The sequence below is a fragment of the Pygocentrus nattereri genome, chromosome 13 (assembly GCF_015220715.1).
Source record: "Pygocentrus nattereri isolate fPygNat1 chromosome 13, fPygNat1.pri, whole genome shotgun sequence".
NCBI lineage: Eukaryota > Metazoa > Chordata > Actinopteri > Characiformes > Serrasalmidae > Pygocentrus > Pygocentrus nattereri.
Window position 1 is genome coordinate 29873829 of NC_051223.1, and position 24905 is coordinate 29898733.

The 24905-nt window shown below is 39.5% G+C and overlaps 1 protein-coding gene across 2 annotated transcripts in view; it reads right to left on the reverse strand.

Annotated features, from left to right (window-relative positions):
* nsfb (N-ethylmaleimide-sensitive factor b) overlaps nucleotides 1–24905 on the reverse strand; it is a 37348-nt gene that overhangs the window by 9912 nt on the left and 2531 nt on the right. The window contains exons 2-17 of one of the 2 annotated variants that reach the window (XM_017702404.2): nucleotides 21442–21527; nucleotides 20507–20606; nucleotides 19473–19512; nucleotides 18194–18360; nucleotides 17977–18084; nucleotides 17611–17686; nucleotides 17070–17225; nucleotides 11376–11575; nucleotides 7978–8143; nucleotides 7625–7699; nucleotides 7312–7499; nucleotides 4659–4754; nucleotides 4288–4444; nucleotides 2867–3000; nucleotides 2697–2763; nucleotides 2182–2261 (exon numbers count right to left, since the gene is read on the reverse strand). In XM_017702404.2, the coding sequence (XP_017557893.1) occupies nucleotides 2182–2261; nucleotides 2697–2763; nucleotides 2867–3000; nucleotides 4288–4444; nucleotides 4659–4754; nucleotides 7312–7499; nucleotides 7625–7699; nucleotides 7978–8143; nucleotides 11376–11575; nucleotides 17070–17225; nucleotides 17611–17686; nucleotides 17977–18084; nucleotides 18194–18360; nucleotides 19473–19512; nucleotides 20507–20606; nucleotides 21442–21527 (1896 nt within the window). Of the gene's footprint in view, nucleotides 1–2181; nucleotides 2262–2696; nucleotides 2764–2866; nucleotides 3001–4287; nucleotides 4445–4658; nucleotides 4755–7311; nucleotides 7500–7624; nucleotides 7700–7977; nucleotides 8144–11375; nucleotides 11576–17069; nucleotides 17226–17610; nucleotides 17687–17976; nucleotides 18085–18193; nucleotides 18361–19472; nucleotides 19513–20076; nucleotides 20093–20506; nucleotides 20607–21441; nucleotides 21528–24905 lie in introns of those variants that run through there. The other variant, XM_017702415.2, reaches the window with a different exon arrangement.

A 24905-nucleotide genomic window follows, 5' to 3' on the forward strand; every position in this document is an offset into this window, starting at 1 on the left:
TCTAACATATTGAATATCACACTGACATAATGATGATAGTATGACAGCTTAAAATCTTAATAAAGGTAAAATGAAACTCACTTTACCTAAGGGCTTGATCAGCCTGACTTGGCAAGCTATGCCATATTAATACCCTTAAGTCACTCAGACATACAATGTGCAGACAGTGCCATGACAAAAATTAATGTTTGACATAGATGTTATGCCAATTTGATATCAAAATTGGCAAATGGCAGACAATGCCTACTGGAATAGTTATTCCACGCCTAGTCGAATAAATGTTTATTTAGTCCTATGTCAAATGTCTTAGGTGCCATGTAGCCTTATGAACACTACACTCTTAAAAAAAGATCGTTCTTCAGGGGTTATTTAGTTAAAAAAAAAGGTTCTATATAGAACCATGAATACTCAAAGAACTTGAATAATCTGAAGAACACTTTCATAATGCCAAGAAAACTTTCCACATGCAAAGGGCTTTTTGAGTAATAATGGTTCTATATGGAATCATTTTCTTTAATAAAGAACCCACGAAGAACCATATTTTTAAAAGTGTACCCTCGAGTGACTCAGGTTTATAATAGAGCTTGAATCATTCTCTGGGCTGTAAAAATGAAGGTGTCGATGTGACTGCATTGATGTAATGTTATACAAACACACACCATGTAAGCCACTTGTAAGCACCGGAGCACCCATAGGAAAACCATGCAGACAAGTGGAGAACATGTGAACTACACACGGAAAGTACCCTTGTTGCCTGGCAATGAATCGAACCCAGGCCCTTCTTGCGTGACAGCGCTATCCACTGCAAAACTACTTGGTGCAAAGTTTATATCGTCTGGATTCCACTACTGTGTAAATGGTTCCTCCGGTCACTCTTGTTTATTTTAAGTATTTAAAAAAAAAAATAAAAATCAGTAAATCTAATCAAGCCACAATAATCAAACCACAGTGAAGTTTCACATTTCATGATTCTGAATAATTTGATAAAGAGTTGCTATCAAGTCACTTGTTGAGACCTCAAAGACACATACCCCATTACCTGTACTATATCTCATAACACATATATGAAGACAAAGTACAAGCTTAACCTACACTCTTCAGTTTACTTGGTCATCTATATTATTCAGGTACATTTTTAAGCGCTCAGGGAGGGCATGAAACGCGACTCTGATACCCTTGTAAACAGTAAGTCACGACTCTCATGCTCCAGAACTTTCCAGAATGTTCCCGTAAGCCATGCTCCTGGGCAGCTGTAGATGTGGCGAGGGTGAGGAGGTGGGCCATTCCCAGAGGCCCTGGCGAGCAGAGGGGATTATGGGTCGCCCTCCTGTGGCGCAGGGGTTTGTGCCAGTGCATGTAGATGAGGTGCCACACAGGCGGCAGGCCTGCCAGGGTCCCCACTCTCTCACAAGGCCTTTCACTCCTGCCTCTCCTGATGGTGGACTCCCCGCTGAGCTCACACACAGGCCCGGTCCAGAGGAACAGACCCACTGCCATTCAGCCCCGCTGCACAAAAACACCACACCACAAACAAAATACCAACAACACACATCACCGCCTGTGTGGAGGAAACTACAACACCAACAGCTCTACTACAACAGAACAACACAACCTCCTGAGCCGCCCCGAAATTGCTCCACCAAGAATCATATGAACAGTGCTTATGCTAATAATGTGTTGAGAAATATACAACTGTAACTGGGATGTCCCTCAACACATTCAGAAACCATTTCAAACCACCTGAAGCTATGAATGCTACTCCTATTATTCTGATATCAGTACTAAGACTTAATATTCAATATGTAAACTAATATGTAATTTATGTAGAAACTGAAATGTGGTCCAACACACAGGCCCTTAGGGTTTGAAAAGTTAACTAAACAAGATTTTGACACAAAGCCCAACCACCACCAGTGACCAACATGCTACGAAACCTTAAATTGCCTCCCCAGCCAAAAATAAATGTGACCACTCATTCAGAGGACTCAACATTGACCCTTCAGACCCTGACTTTTTCTCATGAAGTAAAGCACAACAGCACAAAACACAAATACATATTTCTGAGCTGCCAAGCTCAAGGCCACACCACAAAATCAAAGAACATAATGGTCTTGAGGAGAGGGTTTGCTGCCCCCTATCTGTTAGAGCCAGCCCTGCAGCAGTAGTTGTGTATGGACTCACACGAGGAGGTGTCTTCTTCAGCAGAACCAACAAGGATTGCAAAACGGAGTTAGAGAAGCGGGGTCCGATGGGCACAAAGTCTAAGGAGTGGAGAGACAATGAAATGAGATTACATGCAAACAGCAGGGCATATAAGAAAAACACCTAACTTTACATTATGTGCATATTCAAAGGATTAGGAATAAAATCTCAATACATTAATAGACGTTATTGTTTTTTCCTTCGCCTGTGAAGGTATTGTTTTTATGATACAAGATTCTTTCTATGACAGTGACAATAAGCAGATGTCTGTGGTAAGATATATTCACTTGGGCACTTGATCCAGTAACTACTACAACATTTCTAGCAGCCAATGTAGTGCATCAGAACTTTGTTGATAATGACAAAAATAAAAGTCAGTGAACTATCAGAGCACCTATCTTCTTTAATGTACTGAACATAATAAAGGCAATGCTCTTGCATGAAGTATGTTCAATCTGACTGAATTTATGGTTCCTGTTGTGTGCAGAACTCACCCAGAAGCCGCTCAATATCATCCACCACCACACAGCTCAGCTGGGACTTGTAGGCATCATCAAATATCTACAGAAAAAAAGAGCATAGCTGTAAGGAACTTTGATGGACCACAAATCAGTCACTATAAACTGATATCTGTTAAAGGAGTTGTATTGTAAGGTTTTGTCACCTTCTTGATGGCTTGGCACTTGGCGATCTCGGAGAAGCCGATCATCTTGTCTGGAGAGCAGATTTTGATGAAGGGGAACTCTGAGTCCTCTGCGATTTTCGCTGCCAATGCTGTTTTACCACTGTGAGGTGGACCTGCAGGAGCAGCAATTTTGTTGCATTCATGCATTTATACAGTACTGTGCTATTACTGTTAGACCGTACTGTTATTCAATTTTCAGTCAAAAAACACAAGGTATTTTTTCAGCATTAGGGAAAACATGGAAACCATATTTTTTTAATTTAAATTTACACAGAACAAATAAATATTTTACAAATAAATATAACATATTGTTCTGTATTTAGTGTGTCCACTCTTTGCCTTTGTAACATCTTTCAGTCTTTTCCAGGAGACTTGCTTTCAGTTTTTTAAAGAAATCTGCAGGGATATTTCTCCAAAATATCTCCAAAGTTCAGCCTTAGAAGTTGGTTGCATTTTCATTGGTTGCAACCCAAATGATCCCAAATACATTCAATGATGCTAAGTCTTACAAATTGTCTTGTAAAGTGCTGTTTATCTGATGCTGACAATTCTGGTGGTCTACCAGGTCTAACAATTTTTAGAAGTCTAAAACTTTAATTACTTTTAAAAACTAGTTTTTGGAAAATTCGGGTCACCCCCCACACTTATTTTCCTCTTCATTATGCAAATGGGTTAATGTAGATCTCCTCAGAAATTTCTAATGAAAAATGAATAAGTTGTACATAACGTACTTAATGACTGTTTTGACTGGAATTTAAATAATTGAAGGGTTATCTCTGACTTTTGCACAGTACTGCACATATGACTCTGCATGTGTTTGAATGAGTGTATGACATCTACAGCCTAGTAGCACTGTCTACAACCTAAGCGGATCGTCGACCATAACAGCAACGGTTCGAACCTCGGTCCGGGCACTTCTTCAGTGGCGGTGGCCACTGTGTTGGGGCCGTCGTGGGCTGGAGGTTAGGGAACTGGCCCTGTGACCAGAAGGTTGCCGGTTCGATCCCCAGTGCCGACAGTCGATGACTGAGGTGCCCTTGAGCAAGACACCTAACCCCCAATTGCTCCCCGGGTGCCGTGGATAGGGCTGCCCATCGCTCCGGGCAAGCGTGCCCCTAGTGTGTGTGTATTCACTATTGTGTATGTGGTGTTTCACTTCACGGATGGGTTAAATGCAGAGGTGGAATATCCCCGTTTGTGGGATTAAAAAAGTATCACTTAAATGTCTGTTTAATTTATCATATTTATTATATTATTTCTAGCTTATTTTTTTGTTTGCACACTATGTCTGCATGTTTGCACTTTGTAATTTTTGTTCCTTCTTGCACCTTGTTGTTCCTGTAGGAACCACTGTGTACTTGTACTTGAATGGAGAATAAAAGCTTCTTGACTTGACTTACCCTCCAGTAGCACAGTCACTAGCGGTGTGCGTTCACTGTTTTTGGTCTGCTGTACCAGCAATTCTCCATCTCCCAGTATATCTGACACAGCATTACTCCACTTCACTATGCCATTCAGGATGTAACTGGAGTAGTCTTCCTGATTGGTCCCAAAGGCCTGTGCACAGGAAGAGTGACAGTGAGGGCAGCCAGTCAAAGACGTTTGTGCTAAACGTCAGCTGTGTTATTATAATAAAAAAATCATAATGAAATTTATTACCTATTTTTAAACAATACCAGGGAATAATCACATATGACAATGGAAAGAGAAAATATTTGGATGGGAAATAATCCAGTGAGTGACTGAATGTAGCACTGGAGCGTAAACTCACGGGTTTGATGTCATTATTCAGCGATGCCAAGAAGTCAGTTCGGGTGACCTGCAGCTTCTGGGCCTTTTCAGTGTCCACCTCCACCTGAGTACTGGCCTGCGTGCACACACACACACACAAAAACACATTACTCATCCCTAACATGATAAAGAAAGGTCAGTGAGGGAGAGAGTTAGTGCCTCCCCACCTGTATAAGCTCGTCAATATGTTTCAACACCATCAAATATCGGACATGAGTGAATGGGCCAAGTCACTTCTATCCCTCCTTTTCTCTCTTTCTCTCTCGCTCTCTCACTCAATCAAACACACACACACACACACACACACACACACACACACACACACACACACACACACACACACACACACACACACACACACACACACACACACACACACACACACACACACACACACACCTTAGCTATAGCTGTGTGTGTGACACACTGTGCCAGAGATATTCACCACACCTGAACAAATGAAAACTAAAGTCTTTCTTAACTAAAGGAATTAAACTTTCCAAGAAGAGAGAAAGAGAAACAGCGGCTAATGAAAGGGGGGAAAGAAAACCTGACTAAGATAAAGTGACAGCAAGTGAGACTGAAGGTGTACATTTCAGTGGTGGAATGTGTCGCATCCTATAATTAAAAGGGAGGTAAGAGAATATAGCCTGGAAACATCTGTCTCTTGTCATCTATGAACAGGCATGGGAAACTGCATGTATAGCATAGGACCCCGCAAGGAAGAAAGTAAGAAGAGCCCGTAATGTCGAAGTTACAATTAGATGTACTTGTGTTTCTGACAAACAAGACGATCCCTCCAGCTTTAAACAACCACTGGTGGTGTAGCTTGTGCAGCACAGAATTTAACAGGATCTGTCGCCACTCATTTGGATTTAACTGCATCTAGAGATCTATTTTTCCCTGTACATACAAACAGTCGTATCCAGAACTTTAAACACCCCATGCCAAATTTGTTTTACCCATTTTATTGATTTATTTAAATTAAAATAAGCTAACACATTTTCTACAGGAAACTATATACACTTTAAGGTACAATTTATTTTCTGGGATCAACATATCAGACAAAAAATAAAACATAAAACATAAAATATGCAATAACTTTAGCACAGGCCACATTTTATGTTTTATTTTCTCTCCCTCATTTGTTATATTCAGCAAATAAATATAAGTGTGCAGAAGTGGGTTCTCTGTAGAGGATGTATTAACTTATTTTCACTTAGAAAATCAATAAAATGTTTCATTTGACCTGGGCACCCCCTTTTGAATGCAACTATAAAGGGAATGTTAAATGGTATGGTGCAGCAAAATTTGTAGCTGGACAAAAAACAGATTTTCTTTAAAAAAAAAACTGCTTGCATGTTAATAAGCTAACTAAAGCATCTATAATAAGAAATATAGTGCAGGGTGCATAATTTGTAACAAATCCAAGGTTGTTACAATTAATTTCAAAACCCATTAAAACATCACACTGGGTGGCATATGAAATCATTCTATGTGGTTTCAGATGTGGTCTTCAAATAAGACAAAACGAATTAATGCAAAGAGACAGAGCCTGTTAATACATGAAAGCTATGCAAGATCAACTCATGGAATGTAGGGAATAAGAGGTGGATTTAGTCCCCTCCACCAGCATGTTTGTGTATGTGGTGCTTTTATGAGATCAACAAATATTTTTTGAAAGATTCACTTTTCTCCTCTTCAGGAAAACAATTAAATTGCTTAAGTCTGTAATTTTTTTGTCTCTAAAGCAGGAAAACTACAGACCTTACATAGTTATACTGCATATAACTGTGGTGATACACGGCTGCTTTGAAAAGGTGCAATCTTAGCTTCTCTATATGCAAATATAGCCAAGAAACCTCTGCCCCTGGCAAAACAAATCAAATCTATTATTTGATACAGAAGCATGGGTTAAATCCAAATAGAGTAAATAAGACTAATGGTTTGAACAATCTGCACTGCAAACTGCACTGGTTATTCATATTCAGTATATCGCTGCTGTTGGAAGAAAACCTTGTATCTCCGTTTTTGTCGTTTTTCAGTTCTTGGCACAATTTGAAAATGTGTGTTAACCTTTACATTATGTGTAAATTTCATGAAGAATGGACCAAAAGAAATGGGCCAAAATGACTTATAAAGATGTCTGGTTCCATTGATTTACATTTAAAGTAAAGTATTTTTTTTCCTTCTCCTGTAAATTTTCCGTTTTGGAGATAAGAGGCTTTCTGCCGACAGCAGCAATGTCAACATTAAGACTACAGTACTCCACATGTTGTATGGATTAATCTACAGCTTGGGAAAAGAACACACTTTCTAGAGACCTACCTTTCTGTAGGTTTTACCTCCATCTCAAATATGGAAATCAGTCACAATGGTAAGGGTTGGAGCTAAACTTTGCAGGATAGTAGATTTCCAGGAGCAGGGCCAGTGACAGCTGCTCTAAAGACTATGTGAAATGTGAGGGAAAAAGGTACCCTATATTTGTATTAGAAATATATCTGTTCACTCTTTCATGTTTATACATTATAGGCTATGCCTTCCTTCTGACCATGGCCTAAGCTTAAATGAGACTGGAAGAGAAAAGGAAAAGTAATCCAGGCTGAGCAGTGAGTTGAGGAGCAGGCTATGACCTTTATGTGGCGGTTCATGGCGGTGGACTGAGCTGCTCTCACTAGCCCCTCTAACTCTGCCCCACTGAAGTTCTTGGTCTCCATGGCCAGTTCCTTAATGTCTACATCTGTGGCCAGCATGTTTGACTGCTTCATCCTGGACGTGTGGATATTTAGGATCTGAACACGGCCCGACTCGTCCGGTAGACCTGAAGTAGAGACCAAGTATGTATTTTTGTGGGTCATGATGATTTCCTTTCCACCAATGAGAAAAAAGTTTGTCTATAGTGTGCTGAACAGATGCAGCTACTCTGAAATCAGAGACAAATCCTACCAATCTCCATCTTGACCTCCAGTCTTCCAGGCCTCAAGAGAGCTTCATCTATCAGATCAGGTCTATTAGTCATACCTGAAAAAGAAATTGATAGGTTAAAATGACAACAACAATCACCAAAGCATGATTAGAGCTCCTGTCCCAAAAATGAACAAAGTTCTATCTGACACTCTTCAAACTGCCTAAATTTAGGCCCTTATCCACATTGTAGTCCAACTAATCAGTGAATGAACAAGCCCTTCCTGAGTTAGTGTGGGTATATTATAGTAGGAAAACATGAATGGGTGCAGAGCAGGCGGTACTCCAGGAGCACGCTTGTGAATCTGTGGTGTAAGCTAAGAGGAAGTGCTCACCTATAACCAGGATATTGTTGAGTTGCTCCACACCATCAATCTTGGACAGCAGCTGGTTGACCACCGTGTCATGAACGCCAGTGCTGCCTGCCATGCTCCCTCGCTGCTTACAGATGGCATCAATCTCATCAAAAATTATGATGTGTAGTCCACTATTGACTCCCAACTTCAGAAGAAAAAAAAACGTAGGCATATTATCAACTAATACTGACTAAATACAAGATTGCATTATTATCCTATGCACTAACACATTTGTGCGAATCTGTACTGAGAAATGTTGCATATTCACAGCTACTTCTGCAAATAAAACTGACATCAAACCTTCACAGCCCCAATGGCAGGTACCTCCACTTATCCTATATGGACTGTCCATGGTCATGCCAATGCCAAGTTATCACTGCAACATTAGCTCACAATTAAGCTGCTCATCTGCTTATCTGCTCAATCTGTGACTGTTGAATAGCTGAGCCTTAACATTTCACACAGATACAGGCTTGTGATGAGTGTGGGGAGGTCAGGGGCTCGGTGTGGCCTCCCGCGACTCAGGGTGAGGGCCCAGTGATAGCACACACTCTCATTAGGAGGTGAGGAGTGAGTCCGTCACTGTCACACACACAGTCTGCACCACTGCTCTTTCTACTGAGACCCAGCCGGCGATGCTAACTACCCACAGCCACAACAACACAATTTGTTCAAGTCTGTTTTAGTGCCCCTGAGGTGCACTTTTAACATTTGGTTTTATGTACCAAAAACACTCTATACGACAGTTTCCCCACCTCTGTTCATCTCTTAGAATTAAACAGCCTCTTTCGGTTGCTGTGCCTTTAAGACTGATAAATGTGACCCATGTTCTGAATGGATGTCCTGTGTTTCATTAATAAAGCAGTCTAGGCTGAAACACTCCATATAAGTGGATCATGAACTGTTGTAAGCTGAGTAGAAGCATATATGAAAATGTGTTGGTTTCTTTTTAAAAAGTGCTATTTTTGCAGCTTTATTTTACTAGATTGACTGTCTGGACCAGGGAATGAATGGTATCAAAACTTTAAACTTTTCAAAACTTGAAAAAAAATAAATAATGAGGAAAATTCAGTTTTCTATGATATGTGCCACTTAAAGCTTATATGTACTGAGGGAGAAAAAACAGAAGAGATCATATATACACATTTTTAAAGGTGCCATGGAATTAATCCCTCTATTTACATTGGCATAGTTGAATAAAAAGAGTTTGACACATGGAACTAACACAACATGAATCTCAAACATTGTTGTCTTCTCCGTCAAATGCAAATCCAATGTTTACAAAAGAGAGTCAATTCCAATTTCCTAAACTGTTAAACAATAGTCTTGACTTAATATTAACATAATATTTATGTGTCAAAAATGTACATACACCAGCCCACATTGTAACCCATCAAGCATTGTGAAGGATAAAAAAAACAACACAAAAACAACAGAGCAACAGCAATGAAAATGGCAGACTATGTACACAAATGTACCATTTCAGGTTGTGAAGGGGATATTGGCACTTCTCACATCCTTCTCCAGGAACTGAACTATTAACAAGCATGGTTAATATTCATCTTAAATGAGGCTTCCTATTCGCCAGCTTCTCAATCCAATGTTCCGTTCCACCTTAAATGCTATAGTTTGTACAGGCACCACACAGTAACTGAGGCAACATTTAAGGAAGACTAGAAAATTCACCAAACAAGCTGGTGAATAGGAAGCCAACTTCAGCTCCCACATCTTTAATTGGAACATTTTTATTTAAAGCTATTAGGATGCTCTGCACATTTCACTCCAGATAGTTTCTCAAATGTTGGACAATATCAAGCAGGCTTATCTCAGGCAATATCTCAGCAGATATAGCAGGCAATATCTCAGCATTTGACACTGAAGACAGAGGCAGTTTAAACTTTAACATCACAACCTCAACTGCAAACCGAAAGTAGCTAGCCAAGCTGTCAATCTCATTTTTAACAGTTGAAGCTAGATCGTCACAAACTGAAAGTTTTATAGTGAACTAACAACTTTAATTTACTTTGTGATGTTACTGAGATCGAAAGCAAAAAGCTAGAATAGGTAACATTAGCTACTACTGTCAAGCAACTAGCTTAGCTAACTATATAGGATGACAACCTAGCTTATTTATACAGAGATTCATTTTATTTTCCTGCTTGTCTCTATTTCAACATGTTGCTTCTGTGTGAGCCCTCATGGTACTTTGCTGTAAACCAACAGAGCTCATCAAATTATTTATTAGCCCACCAACAAAAGGAAAACAGTTTGTTTCATCCTAGGGCCAAATCATAGAGTTGGAAACAGGTGTGTAAAACTACATCAGGTCATTTTTCAACTGGACCAAAGTCCCATATTTTCTATGTAGACAACAGAGAACAACTGACTGAATAAATGCATTTTCTGGGACCTTTACTTTAAAAAAACGTTAGTAAACGTTCAAGGCCTCCTTAGAATATTACAAAAACAACAAAGCTCTCTCAAATAATTTTGCATATCTTACTTGCACTCTTAAACGCTACTGAATCTTTTTGCACTGACACTCAACTCAAAGTCATTGGATAGCCAAGCATGCTCCCAGGAAAGCACCAGCCGCCCAATCTGTTACGTCAGCTAACACACGCCTGTACTGACTAGCATCGCGTTGGGTGATGGGGAGAGAAGTGAAGCCATCCTACCCACCAAGAGGGAGCAAGCCCATTTGCGCTCTCTTGGAGAGAGATGCCAGTGATGGCTGTAGCATCACCATGGATCACACTCGCGGTCCCCTGTTGACGGGGCCATCGCTTAGGTTGCACCACTTGGGAGCCACTCTTAAACTCTTTGATACTCTTGCATAGTCTTACCTCACTGGGTGGCAGAGCTTTCAGTGCTACAGCTTCCCAAATTCTTAACCACAACCTCTCCACGAATGCATTACTCTTTCCCAGCTTAATCTCAACTTAAGACCTTCATATTTACTTTACACTAATCTTTTTCTTCTGTCTGCCTTGACGCAAAATGTTCTTGAGATTGTGAAAGCCACTATATAAATTGCACTTATTATTACTGATTGGTGTGCATTCCTCTGCACTGTATCCAACATTCACAGGACTGCATATATGTATGTACAGTCATATGCCCTGGTCAAATTACATTTTGTTGACTTTCTTAGAGAAAATAAATATGCATCCTCTACAGAGAATGGATCCTTTCATATTTAAGGTTTTATTCCTTATCCAATATATTAAAGTCAGAATATAAATAGAAATTGTGGAGTGATCTATTTAGCATTATATTTTAGTTCATATTTAAAATGTATCAAAACATGTAATTTGACCAACAGTGTTCAAACTTCTGCATACAACTGTATGTGCATTCTGAGCACCATCTCTCACCCTTTTTTGCTCTTCTTCCGCATCAGCGAACAGTTTCCTGATGTTGGCCTCTGACTCCCCCACATACTTGTTGAGGATCTCAGGGCCATTGACCACTTTGGGCTCTCTGGCATTCAGCATCTTCCCAATCTGACGGGCCATCAGCGTCTTTCCACAGCCTGGAGGCCCAAACAGCAGGATTCCTTTAACGTGCTTACAGCCTAGATAGAAAGAGAGAGAATGTCAACTCAGGACAGTCAGGAAAGCAGACAATTGTACTGACTAAAATGAGAGTGGAAAATAAACCATTAAAGAAATGTCAGATATGACTGGGGCAAATTTAGCTTGGCAGACCAAATCAGTGGGCTGACTTTTCATACAAATGTTTTCACAAGAGTGAGGCAGGTGGTAGGACAAGAGTAAGTGAGGCCAGGCTGACCCACAGACAGTGGCCCATTTCTGGCCAACGGCAGCTGCTGGCTGCCATTTGCAGAGAGCAGACGGGCTGCAGATAAGCGCCAGGCCAGAGATGAGAATCAGCATGGCCATTTACACCTGCTGACAGACAGTGCTTTACGAAGGGCAGCATTGCAGGTTCAGCTGGACAGCACTGCCTGCCTCCCTCACTGACTGACCTTTAGGGTGATAGAAGTTTTAGCTGAAACTGAGCATTCTAGTGTCGGTCCTCAGTGCTCCCACCCAGACGCATTCTGAAAACCACACGCACACACACTCCCTCTCTCAGCACCTGGGCTCCCTAACACACCCCAATTAGGAGCTCACCTTTGAGCTATCAGGGCCCGCCATCTCATTAGAGCAGGCAGCTGCCAGAGCCAGGGGCCAACTCCCACAGCCATCACTGCTCACAAAGGTCATCACATACACACGCACACACACAGCACGTCACTCGGTGTGTGGTAGTATGATGCCCTTTAGGCTTTGTGATTTGTAAGAGGAGATGTGAAACATAGGAGATGAGAACTTCTTGGAATGTATACGTCAGAATACACATGTAGACAAGCAAATTATCATCAAGCTAGCCCTGCTGACATCATATGTATTAAATAAGCTTCAGGATAAAGAGCTGAAGTGACACTCAGTGCAGGACAAAGTGCAGTACTTGAAAATAGAAACACCCTTGGCAAAATAGTACTCAAGTCAAAATATAAGTGCTCTTCCTATATTATTTACTTGAATTAAAGCACTTACTATTAAAGGGCCTATATAATCTTTTGCTACTGTATTAAAAAAATTAATTAGTCCAAAGTAGCAGATAAACACTGAAATGTGATGAACAGACCAACACAAATACTAAAATCTCTTTGTATTAACCTACATTTAAACTTAACAATGTTTTATCTTCTCATGTAAAGTAGCTCTTTTAACAGTGACAACATTTTAGTTTTAAAATAACAGCAACAAAACAACCTGTTTATCCTGTTTAATACCATGGGACAAAGAGAGGTTGGTACTGTAAAAATGATTTCTGGCTGTTTTTGGTGCTATACAATCATAAGTGGACCTTAAATGGAAGAAAAAATAAAATGCAATGAATGTACCAAAAGTAAAAAGTATTATCAGATATTTTAATCATCCAACATTTCCCATCTTATGCCTTCAAATTTGAAAATGGAAAAAAATTCACTTCCCTTCCAAACTCCTGGGATCAGGGGGGGGGATCTAATTTAAATATACACCACTCAACGTTACAAGTCTTCTTTAATTCTGACAGCTTGTCTGAAGTGCCTGGGACCAGCTACAATTGCTAAGCTATGAGTGGACGTTCGGTATTTAGGAGTGGGACTTGGGGAAAGAAGCTTTACGACTAATTTAATTTATTTGTAAAAGTGCATCAAATTTTTGGGATATTATGGAAAATTCAGATTTTACTACTTCACAGTATCTAGAAAACACTAGCGGAGTAAAAAGTAGGTTATTTTACTCTGAAATGTAGTGGAGTAAAAGTCTCAAAAAACAGAAATGCTTTGAGAAATTACAGATGCACTGGGAAAAAAGCACTTAAGTACAGTAACGAAGTACATGTACTTAGTTACTGTCCACTACTGGTGACAACAATAGAATGCAGAATATCCACTACAATGTGTTTTACTAGTACATACTGTAATGGCCCTACTTAGTGCAAATAAAGCTTTTTCTGGTGTGTTGAGATGATGAATCTAGAATGAAAATGGCTATGACAGCAAATGCTCCAAAATAAAATTATAAGTCTCAATAAGATTCAGGGTAACTATACTGGAAAAAAACAGTCTTTAAATGTTAAAGCCTTCAACAAAGGTGACTGCTGTCTTCCATCCGGTGTTCATTAATGGTTAAGAGGAGAAATGCAGAGATGCTTAGTGTTTCAGACTATGCTGTTTACTTTGGCTGCTCCTGATCTGTTATCCACTGGCCATAGAGGACCATGATTCATACTGGCCACAGCATGTATTAACTCTGTCTCTCTGAGCACATACACCGGGAGGATGCGGTCGGAGTTAAATACATAGCACGGGCCATGAAATGAGAGAAAGTGAGAGATATATAGTGTGTTCCCAGAGAGTCGCAGAGAGAGAGATATGCAGTTGTGGAGAGAAAGAGATAGTCTGTGAGAATGTGTGTTTATGTGAGAAAGCCAAAGAGAGTGAGAAAAAGAGAAAAAAGAGGCACACACAGAATGAGATGCTGATTGTGAGGACTTGTATCAGACACGGAGGGGGGTGTGGGGGGGGGTACTGTGATACATTGGTGTGCATGAATCTAAATCTCAGAAGTAGAAGTAGGGTTGCCAAGTTATACTGGTCATAGCGTAATCTATGTTGATGATCAATTTATGCAATTTATAATTTTTTTAAGGCCAAACAATACAAGTAGCCTGTAGCTAACATTAAATTAACTATATTGTTATTAAGTCATTTTTAATGCCACATTTTTTGAGAAATCATTCACAAAATCAATTCATTGTCTTGTCCAGGCCATGCATATAACTTTTACACTGCTCAAAAAATAAAGGGAACACTTAAACAATACAATATAACTCCAAGTAAATCAAACTTCTGTGAAATCAAACTGTCCACTTAGGAAGCAACACTGATTGACAATCAATTTCACAGCTGTTGTGCAAATGGAACAGACAACAAGTGGAAATTATTGGCAATTAGCAAGACACACTCAATAAAGGAGTGGGTCTGCAGGTGGGGACCACAGACCACTTCTCAGTACCTATGCTTTCTGGCTGATGTTTTGGTCACTTTTGAATGTTGGTGGTGCTTTCACACTCGTGCTAGCATGAGACGGACTCTACAACCCACACAAGTGGCTCAGGTAGTGCAGCTCATCAATGCGAGCTGTGGCAAGAAGGTTTGCTGTGTCTGTCAGCGTAGTGTCCAGAGGCTGGAGGCGCTACCAGGAGACAGGCCAGTACACCAGGAGACGTGGAGGAGGCCGTAGGAGGGCAACAACCCAGCAACAGGACCACTACCTCCGCCTTTGTGCAAGGAGGAACAGGAGGAGCACTGCCAGAGCCCTGCAAAATGACCTCCAGAAGTCCACAAATGTGCATGCGTCTGCACAAATGGTTAGAATCCGACTCCATGAGGATGGTATGAGGGCTTGACGTCCACAGATGGGGGTTGTGCTCACAGCCCAACACCATGCAGGAAGCTTGGCATTTGCCAGAGAACACCAGGATTGGCAAATTCGCCACTGGCACCCTGTGCTCTTCACAGATGAAAGCAGGTTCACACTGAGCACATGTGACAGAAGTGACAGAGTCTGGAGACACCGTGGAGAACGATCTGGTCCTACAACATCCTTCAGCATGACCGGTTTGGCAGTGGGTCAGTAATGGTGTGGAGTGGCATTTCTTTGGAGGGCCGCACAGCCCTCCATGTGCTCGCCAGAGGTAGCCTGACTGCCATTAGGTATCGAGATGAGATCCTCACACCCCTTGTGAGACCAAATGCTGGTGCAGTTGGCCTTGGGTTCCTCCTAATGCAGGACAATGCTAGACCTCATGTGGCTGGAGTGTGTCAGCAGTTCCTGCAAGATGAAGGCATTGAAGCTATGAACTGGCCCGCCCGTTCCCCAGACCTGAATCTATCTGATTGAGCACATCTGGGACATCATGTCTCGCTCCATCCACCAACGCCACGTTGCAACACAGACTGTCCAGGAGCTGGCGGATGCTTTAGTCCAGGTCTGGGAGGAGACTGCCACCTCATCAGGAGCATGCCCAGGCATTGTAGGGAGGTCATACAGGCATGTGGAGGCCACACACAATACAGAGCTTTATTTTGACTCGTTTTGACTCGATGTAAAGGACATTACATCAAAGTTGGATCAGCCTGTAGTGTGTTTTTCCACTTTAATTTTGTGCGTGACTCCAAATCCAGGCCTACATTGGTTAATAAATTTGATTTCCATTGATTATTTTTGTGTGAATTTGTTGTCAGCACATTCAACTTTGTACAGAACAAAGTATTTAATGAGAATATTTAATTCATTCAGATCTAGGATGTTATTTGAGTGTATCCCATGTATGTATGTATATATATATATATATATATATATATATATATATACATACACACACACACACACACACACTGCTCAAAATAAATAAATAGAGGTGTGTGTGTATATATATATATATATATATATATATATATATATATATATATATATATATATATATATATATAAAAACTACACACACCTGTATTTTATTTACACACAACTCCATTTGCTGGTGTGGGTTTTTTTCGCTGATGCACACAAGTGACTTACGTGCCAAAAGAACCCGGCTGATCATTTTTAAAATTATCAAATCAAATAATTGTGACACAGTTATTATTATTATTACTGACTACACTGAAGCCAGTTCCAATTTCTGGCATCTATGTGAAGTGTGTCTCTAGAATATCCTATCTTCTGTTTGACTTCATGATTAATCTGACTGTATCTTGTTGCTGGTCTTCCTCTTTCTCTACTGCTCCAAGCATAGGTGTCTTTTCAATAGGTGTAATTTTCTAAAATTCTTTTTTTTTTTTTTGTCTGGGCTTTTGTGAGAGTTGAGGCTTGATTTGGTAAAGGACCCATTTGATTGTCATCTTTGCCATCCAAAGAATCTTTAAAGTTTTCACCAACACCAAAGTTTAAATTTTAGCTTTAACATCCATCAAGAACCAGAAAAAAAGACCACAGCCTGGACAATTTTGATATTGTTTGCAGAGACACATCACTACATGTGAAGATATTTTTAAGCTCTTTCATCCTTGTTTTGGTGATTGCCAATTTGTGTCAAAATGTCTTGACAGCTGATGCTAATATTTGATCCAATTAGACAAAGGCTATCTATCACTTCTACATTTCGATAATGAATGGTAAAGTTAGCAATGTTTCTTGTTGTCATTATCTTTGTGTTCTTCATTTTGAACTAAAGACCCATCAGTTCATTCTGTCCTTTCAATTGATTAGGTTTGATTAGTATAATAACAATTAAACCAAGCACATAGAATCCATCAAAATATCTAATACACTATGCATATTTTGGCAAAAAAGATAGTGGAATATTTAGTGTAATGTTAAATGTTTTTTTTTAAAAAAAAAACCTTTGGTGTATTGTTTTCATGATGAAATTTAGTTTCACATGATGCAAAGATCATACATGTTATCAAACATAATCATTGTGACATTACATTTGTCTATGAAACTCACCCATCTGCTCCACTATATCTGGAGGGAAGACTCGCGAGGCAAAAGCCCGACGGAAGATGTCAGAGAACTCTTTGTCCAGGCCTCCAATCCCCATGCGCTCAAAATTCCAGTCAGGGTTAATGATGGACTGTCGAGCACCTCTAGTCTTAGCCTTACCTAGGGGGAAATTAGGAAAAAAGCCACCGGTGAACTTTAACATTGAAAATATATCCTCATAAGGAGGACACTGTGCTATTGTAAACTAAATGTGCACAATGAGCGAAAGGCAAAACAAAACTACGCTCAATGACTGCCATCTTGTGGCAGGGTTATGTAAACACACACAGAAGTAAACCGCAGGCTTAAATACAGTTTTTCCAAAGGGACTGTAACAGATTTTTGCTTTTGAAAAAACAAGCCCAAGAAAGCAGGGCATATTTACTTGCTTTTGTCATTCACAGAGACATGACTCAGTTATAAAGAGAAGGGAGGTTCTGAAAAATCTGAAAATAGCATAACTACCCTAATTGTGTCTATGTTCTGCTTCTGGGAAAACACTAACCGACCAGGCTGATTGAAGAGTTTTCTGCTTTCTCAAAAATCACCTGACTGTTGCCATGCAACAACCCAATGTCAATCTGCAGAGAGGGGAAAAAAAGACAAGAGAATAACAACAGATCTTACAATAAGATTAGACAGTGAATAACCAATCTCTTCCACTTTTCACTAGATAAGAGACAGAAACCAAACACAAGTTGTATCAACACAGCAAGGACTGCTGATCAATAGTTAGCTTTATTTCTGTTTGATGACTTTTAAATATAAAGATGCAGAAAACACTAATGATGTTTTTCATCTGATAATAGTCTGTTCTAATAACTGAAATCTAGACCATGCAGCTGTGAAGAGTTGACTGACTGATTGATACCTTGCTTTTCTTGCTGGAGCCCTGTTCCCCCCTCAGAATGCTGGGGTCCATCGCTTCAATTTCTTTGATTAGTAATAAAAAGAGCTTGTCACAGTAGCTAAATACAAACTGCAAGAAAAAATGGAATCAAGAAACAGGTGTTGTGAGTCACATATGCACTGCATTTCATACATGTAATCTGGCCTTACTGTCAGTGCTTTTTACTGTTCTGCTTTACCTGCTGGCTGCTGCAAAAGGCCTGTGCATTGAAATGCTGAATGAACTCAATGGCCATCTTGTCAGTGTCATAAGGGTTGCTATCCGAATTCTTCTTCTGCAGGAAATCAATCTCTAGAGTCATTGTTCCCACATATTGCTTTGATGTGTCAAAATTGTAAATGCTCACTGCAAGAGAGGGAAAAAAAAGATGGAGCTGAGAAGCCAGAAGCATCCAAGTACTTGACAAACAGTCATTTGATTTGTTATGTGTAATGTGATGAATATCACTGATTATTTCACTCATCCACTCTCTGTCCTGTGTAGGCCTGGGTGATATCTAAAAATAATTAGCACAATATTTTCTATACTTTCTGTTTTCGCAATTATCTCTCATATTGCCCATCCCCACTAATACACGTAGTCTGCTGCAGCTTAGACCTACCTTCTGCTCTATTTTTAGTTTGTTTTTTTTTAAACATTAACTGTTACATTAATAAAAATTGCATATCAAATAATTTAAAACAGTGTAAACAAGCAAACTATTCCACATGTCATTTTATTAGTTGTTACTACAAACATGCACTCATCAGAAAATGATGTATGAATAAATCACACTCTGGGAAACCCTCATCAGAGACAGTAGGGAATTCACTCTACCCCATAACCACCCAATGTTTTGAGAGTAAAAGTGAAAAAAAATGCAGGTGAACATATTACATAATATTATTATAGTCCTCTATAGTTCTTTTCCCAACATGGTGATTATTACCTATTAAACATCCTCGCTGGATTACTTTTCCCTACTTCTGTCTTTATTGTAAGTATTTGATATTTATTGCACTGCACTATCTGCACTTGTGTTCCGCTGTGGTCCTGGAAGAATGCTGTTTCCTTTCAGTGGGTACTTGTATATGGCTGAAATGACAATAAAGCCTCTTGAACTTAAAACATCGACCAGGTCTATTCTTGTGTGAGATTTCTGAGAGGGAACCTCCTTTTCCACTAAATCACTCCCAACCCTGCTTCAGCACCTTCTAACCAAATTCAAATCAATGTCAACAAACAGAGACAGGACAGAGAATGTCACGCACCTCCCACAAAGGTGAAACTAAGACCTAAACTGACGATGACATAGTCAGAGTTTTTAACTTTGACTTTTTAAACAAATCAGTAGATTTTAAAATATTAAAATCTAAAACAGTTAAAAACCATAACACACAAATGTTACTCATGAGCTGAGGTACTACAACTAGGAATAACACTGACATGGAGTCATTTGTGAATTTAAAGAGTGTTACCTTCTACTTCTTGATTTAGAGAGAGACCAGCCCATTTCCTCTGAGAAAGAAAATGAAAGAGAGTTACAACATGGTTCAACATGGTTTTACGTGAAACATGGCATTCTAGAGAAATTTTTTGAGCCAGACCTGGTGGACCCAGATGTCCACAATGTTTAGTGCCTGTAAAAGTTCCCTCACTTAACGTTACTACACAAATATGTGGTCAGGAACTATATTTTCTTTCAGAGAATCTCCATTCAGAATGCTAAGGAAAAATGTTTCCCAATGAAAGCTTATTTGGATTTCCCAATATTTTACCCCATTTCCTACTTTAACAGCATTTCATACAAAAACTATTGGTTCACTGGTTGCTTTGGATAGCAAATAAAATTATAAAGTTTCCACAAACACGTAGTTGTAACTTTCTCTTGGTAATTGGCTTTATTGTACAGCATCATGTTTCAATGTGTCAAAAGACATTTTTAAGCATTAATAACCAACAGCAGCAATGTAAAACCAGTTTATTAACAAGGTTTTCAGATCTTGGCACTATGTGCATCACACTACTGAGTGTAACATCCTGCTGCAAAATTAAACCAGTATGAGAAAGTTACTGCAGTACCTGAAAGGCCTGGCTGCTGTCATGTTTACAGATGAAGGAGTAGCAGGCGAAGACAGGCAAGTGACAGATAATAAGAGACAGAAGCATGCCGCATAGACAGAAAAGGAAAAAACATACTGCCTAAAAGAAGGGAAATGATCTCTATGCTCGCTAATCTTACACTCTAAGAGCACACATGAGCGATATTTCACAGAATAAGTCTGAATAGATGGAGCTGAAAAAGCTTAAAGATTAAATACAGTCAATAGGTTTCACTGTATTAATGTTAACACATAGGCTGATAAAAGGCAACAATCTAATAATTGACAGAAACACATTAACAAGAAATTGTAAACAGAAACATGTGCAATAATATTTGTTTCCAAGTTCACGGATCTATTTAGACTAAGAATGTGGCGAGTCCTGAGAAAAACAGTGATTGTTAAGGTACCTGGGGCAGACTGAAGGCGATGGTTCCAGGGACCACACTTGGATGTGTCTTTACAGTGAACACATATTTATGGGTGGGTGAGGTCTTGATGACTACATGCCTGGAAAATATGACATTAAAGTGGATGAGTAGAAATAATAATTAATAAATAATAATAATAATAATAATAATAATAGTAATGAACAAAACCAGATAAAACAAAACAAAAGCATAGCAGTAAATGACAAAATGTTTGCAGAAATCAATTAAATCACTAATAAAAATCACTCAGTGCAGTTTATTATTACAAACACCAAACAAATCCAAAATAACAAAAGTTATTATGAACTTAGTGACTCTGAGTGGTAGTGATCAGAACCAGGGGGCACAAAATGTAGCTATTTTATATACTATCCAAAATGGCTGGTGAACCGACACATCTTCCGAGTTTTATATGTAATGTTACTAATTGTAAAATAGCGGTAAATCTGATAAAATATGTTTTTTTGGTTACTGTTTAGTCTTACTGTTTAGTCTTAGAATGCTGTCCTAAAAGGATTTTAAAAATAAATTTTATTTCAAACCTTTATCACAGAATTATCGTAAAATTGTTTCAGGCACCAGTCAATGAATTCATAACCATTCCAAACTTTTTGTGATGTCACTTTTAGAGGAATTAAAGACTTCGGACATCCAGTTCCTATCACCACCACTGTGAACTACTCTAACCCAAGACAAATTTCTCTGTAATTAAGCATTTCACATCAAGCTACTCTAAATGAGTAACTATTAAATTATACAGACAATTTGAAAAATGTATGGAAACAGAAGAGGACAATAACTATGCATGAGAGAAAAACAACTGGCATGTTAGCATGAAACAGATCACGTGTGGGGAATATAGTGAACATGACAAATAAATACAAATAGGTTATATTAACACTTAAAATACTCACTGCCCAGTCTTTAGGTCCTTCTCATTTGCTACAACACAGTTAGTCAGTGACAGTTCATCTGTCGGGCATCGCGCTGCTTGCATGATCTTTAGAGATGTAAATTTGAAGAAGAAAAAAACAAACAAAACAAACAAAAGAAGCAAATAAACAATGAATACCTCACAACCAACTTTAGTATTCATTGGGTTTCCTTTACTGGACAATCAAAGACATAAAGCCACTCAATCAGCAAAGGACAGTTTTAAATGAGAAAACAAGCAATCATGTTTGTATGATGTAACTTTATATCTAAAGTAGTTAAGAGCCAAAACCACATCAGAAGGGCAGAACAGTATAGAGGAAATGTTCTTCACGACTGTGAGACGTTCTGTTTAATGCTACAACAGCCATCCTCAGTCAGGCAGGCACAGTGAGAGCTCTCATTAATGGCCTTGCTGTCTGTGATGTTCAAATGTCATTTCTACTCTACATCAGCTCTGGAGACGGGAACATCTCTCTAATGGCTCAGGTCTCCTCCAAGCCTCATCATAGCAATGCAGTAGATAATGCTGTGTCAGAGATGTCAGAGTGTGCTGGCCCTCACAATTTTCAGCTTTTTCTTGTTTGACCTTTACACTGTTTTCCACTAGACACCCAGCAAGCCTGCATCATGCTCATACAATACTTCAGGGCAGAAAGCCAAATACTTAGCACATAAAGTAAGTTCACCCTCTACTCAATTACATCCCAGGCCTGCAGCAGCTACTGTAATAACAAAACACAAGTAGGAGGAACTGTTTAATTGCTATTAATCATCACCTTCAGTTTTAAGTATAATTATGGAAATGTAGACAGCACACAAGCTGCAGGGAAAAAAGTCTGTGCATCACAGATGTTAAGACTGTGCATCACAGATGCACAAGGAAGAGCAGAATAAGGAAACACAGATTCTTTATTCAGTCATCCTGCTTTGGCAGCAGCTTTTAAAATGGAATGGTTTTTAAAACAAGTCATGAGCTTGCATTTTTCTACAGTTCAGGCCATCAAACTGATGACAGTCCACATTAAGACTGTATGCTACCAGGACTGTTAAGACCTTTTTTTTTATTTTTAGTGTTCAAAGATCTGGATGTCTTCTGTTTATGGCATCACATCCATCTCCATTTATTTAAAATACAAATACACAAAGGCACATTTTAATGTCTATTATATGCCTATATCTACTACAGTTTTAATTTGTGCCCATTCTTTTTCAAATGTCACGTTTTCACATAGTTTTCGGTTATAAGCATCTTCACTGTGTTTCTTCAAATGTACACATACTGATAGCATGTATATAACCACAAATTTGAAGAAATAATGTATGATAGATTGCTAGCTTGTTTCTATGGGATGTAGGGGGCAGGAATGGTTAACTTGGCAACTTTTGGATGATGCTTATGAGAATACTGAGGTAATACCACACAATAAATCAACTGACAACACTGAGAATTGCTAAATTAAAAGACAATTAAGAAGACAACTGAACTCTGAACACTATTAAAGTGACATGAACCTTTTGAGAAAGAATGTTATTTTTTAACGTTACAAAGTGTTGCTGGATTATTATGCAGCATCACACCTCTGCACTCTGCCTAATGTCTGGTCATTGCACATGAGAGACATTGAGCTATATTTAACATTATATACATCAGATAGTTCACCCTACACACAGTACACCTTAAGGACTTTCATTATTCTTACTGTCATCAGTATGCATTGATAATAATGCACGCACACACAGACATATACACACACATATACACATATACACACACATATATATATATATATATATATATATATATATATATATATATATATATATATATATATATATATATATATATATATATACACACACACACACACACACACACATACACACTGCTCAACAAAATAAAGGGAACACTTAAACAACACAATATAACTCCAAGTGAATCAAACTTCTGTGAAATCAAACTGTCCACTTAGGAAGCAACACTGATTGACAATCAATTTCACAGCTGTTGTGCAAATGGAATAGACAACAGGTGGAAATTATTGGCAATTAGCAAGACACACTCAATAAAGGAGTGGTTCTACAGGTGGGGACCACAGACCACTTCTCAGTACCTAATCTTTCTGGCTGATGTTTTGGTCACTTTTGAATGGTGGTGGTGCTTTCACACTCGTGCTAGCATGAGACGGACTCTACAACCCACCGCTACCTCCGCCTTTGTGCAAGGAGGAACAGGAGGAGCACTGCCAGAGCCCTGCAAAATGACCTCCAGCAGGCCACAAATGTGCATGTGTCTGCACAAACGGTTAGAAACCGACTCCATGAGGATGGTATGAGGGCCCGACGTCCACAGATGGGGGTTGTGCTCACAGCCCAACACCGTGCAGGACGCTTGGCATTTACCAGAGAACACCAGGATTGGCAAATTCGCCACTGGCACCCTGTGCTCTTCACATATGAAAGCAGGTTCACACTGAGCACATGACAGCCGTGACAGAGTCTGGAGATGCCATGGAGAGCGATCTGCTGCCTGCAACATCCTTCAGCATGACCGGTTTGGCAGTGGGTCAGTAATGGTGTGGGGTGGCATTTCTTTGGAGGGCCGCACAGCCCTCTATGTGCTCACCAGAGGTAGCCTGACTGCCATTAGGTATCAAGATGAGATCCTCACACCCCTTGTGAGACCAAATGCTGGTGCGGTTGGCCCTGGGTTCCTCCTAATGCAGGACAATGCTAGACCTCATGTGGCTGGAGTGTGTCAGCAGTTCTTGCAAGATGAAGGCACTGAAGCTATGGACTGGCCTGCCCGTTCCCCAGACCTGAATCTGATTGAGCACATCTGGGACATCATGTCTCGCTCCATCCAACAACGCCACGTTGCACCACAGACTGTCCAGGAGTTGGCAGATGCTTTAGTCCAGGTCTGGGAGGAGATCCCTCGGGAGACCATCCGCCACCTCATCAGGAGCATGCCCAGGCATTGTAGGGAGGTCATACAGGCACGTGGAGGCCACACACAATACTGAGCCTCATTTTGACTTGTTTTAAGGACATCACATCAAAGTTGGATCAGCCTGTAGTGTGTTTTTCCACTTTAATTTTGTGTGTGACTCCAAATCCAGGCCTCCATTGGTTAATACATTTGATTTCCATTGATGATTTTTGTGTGATTTTGTCAGCACATTCAACTTTGTACAGAACAAAGTATTCAATGAGAATATTTCATTCATTCAGATCTAGGATGTGTTATTTGAGTTCCCTTTATTTATTTGAGCAGTATGTGTGTGTATATACACATGTCCTCACAGTTATATAGTTTAGTGTGCACTGTCTGCATTTACTCTATTTACTGTCTATTTCTATTGTTCTTCTGTGGTAAATGTACAACTGTGTTTCAGAGGAACCATCTCTCACTCCTTACTGAATACATGTCTGTGGTGAAAAG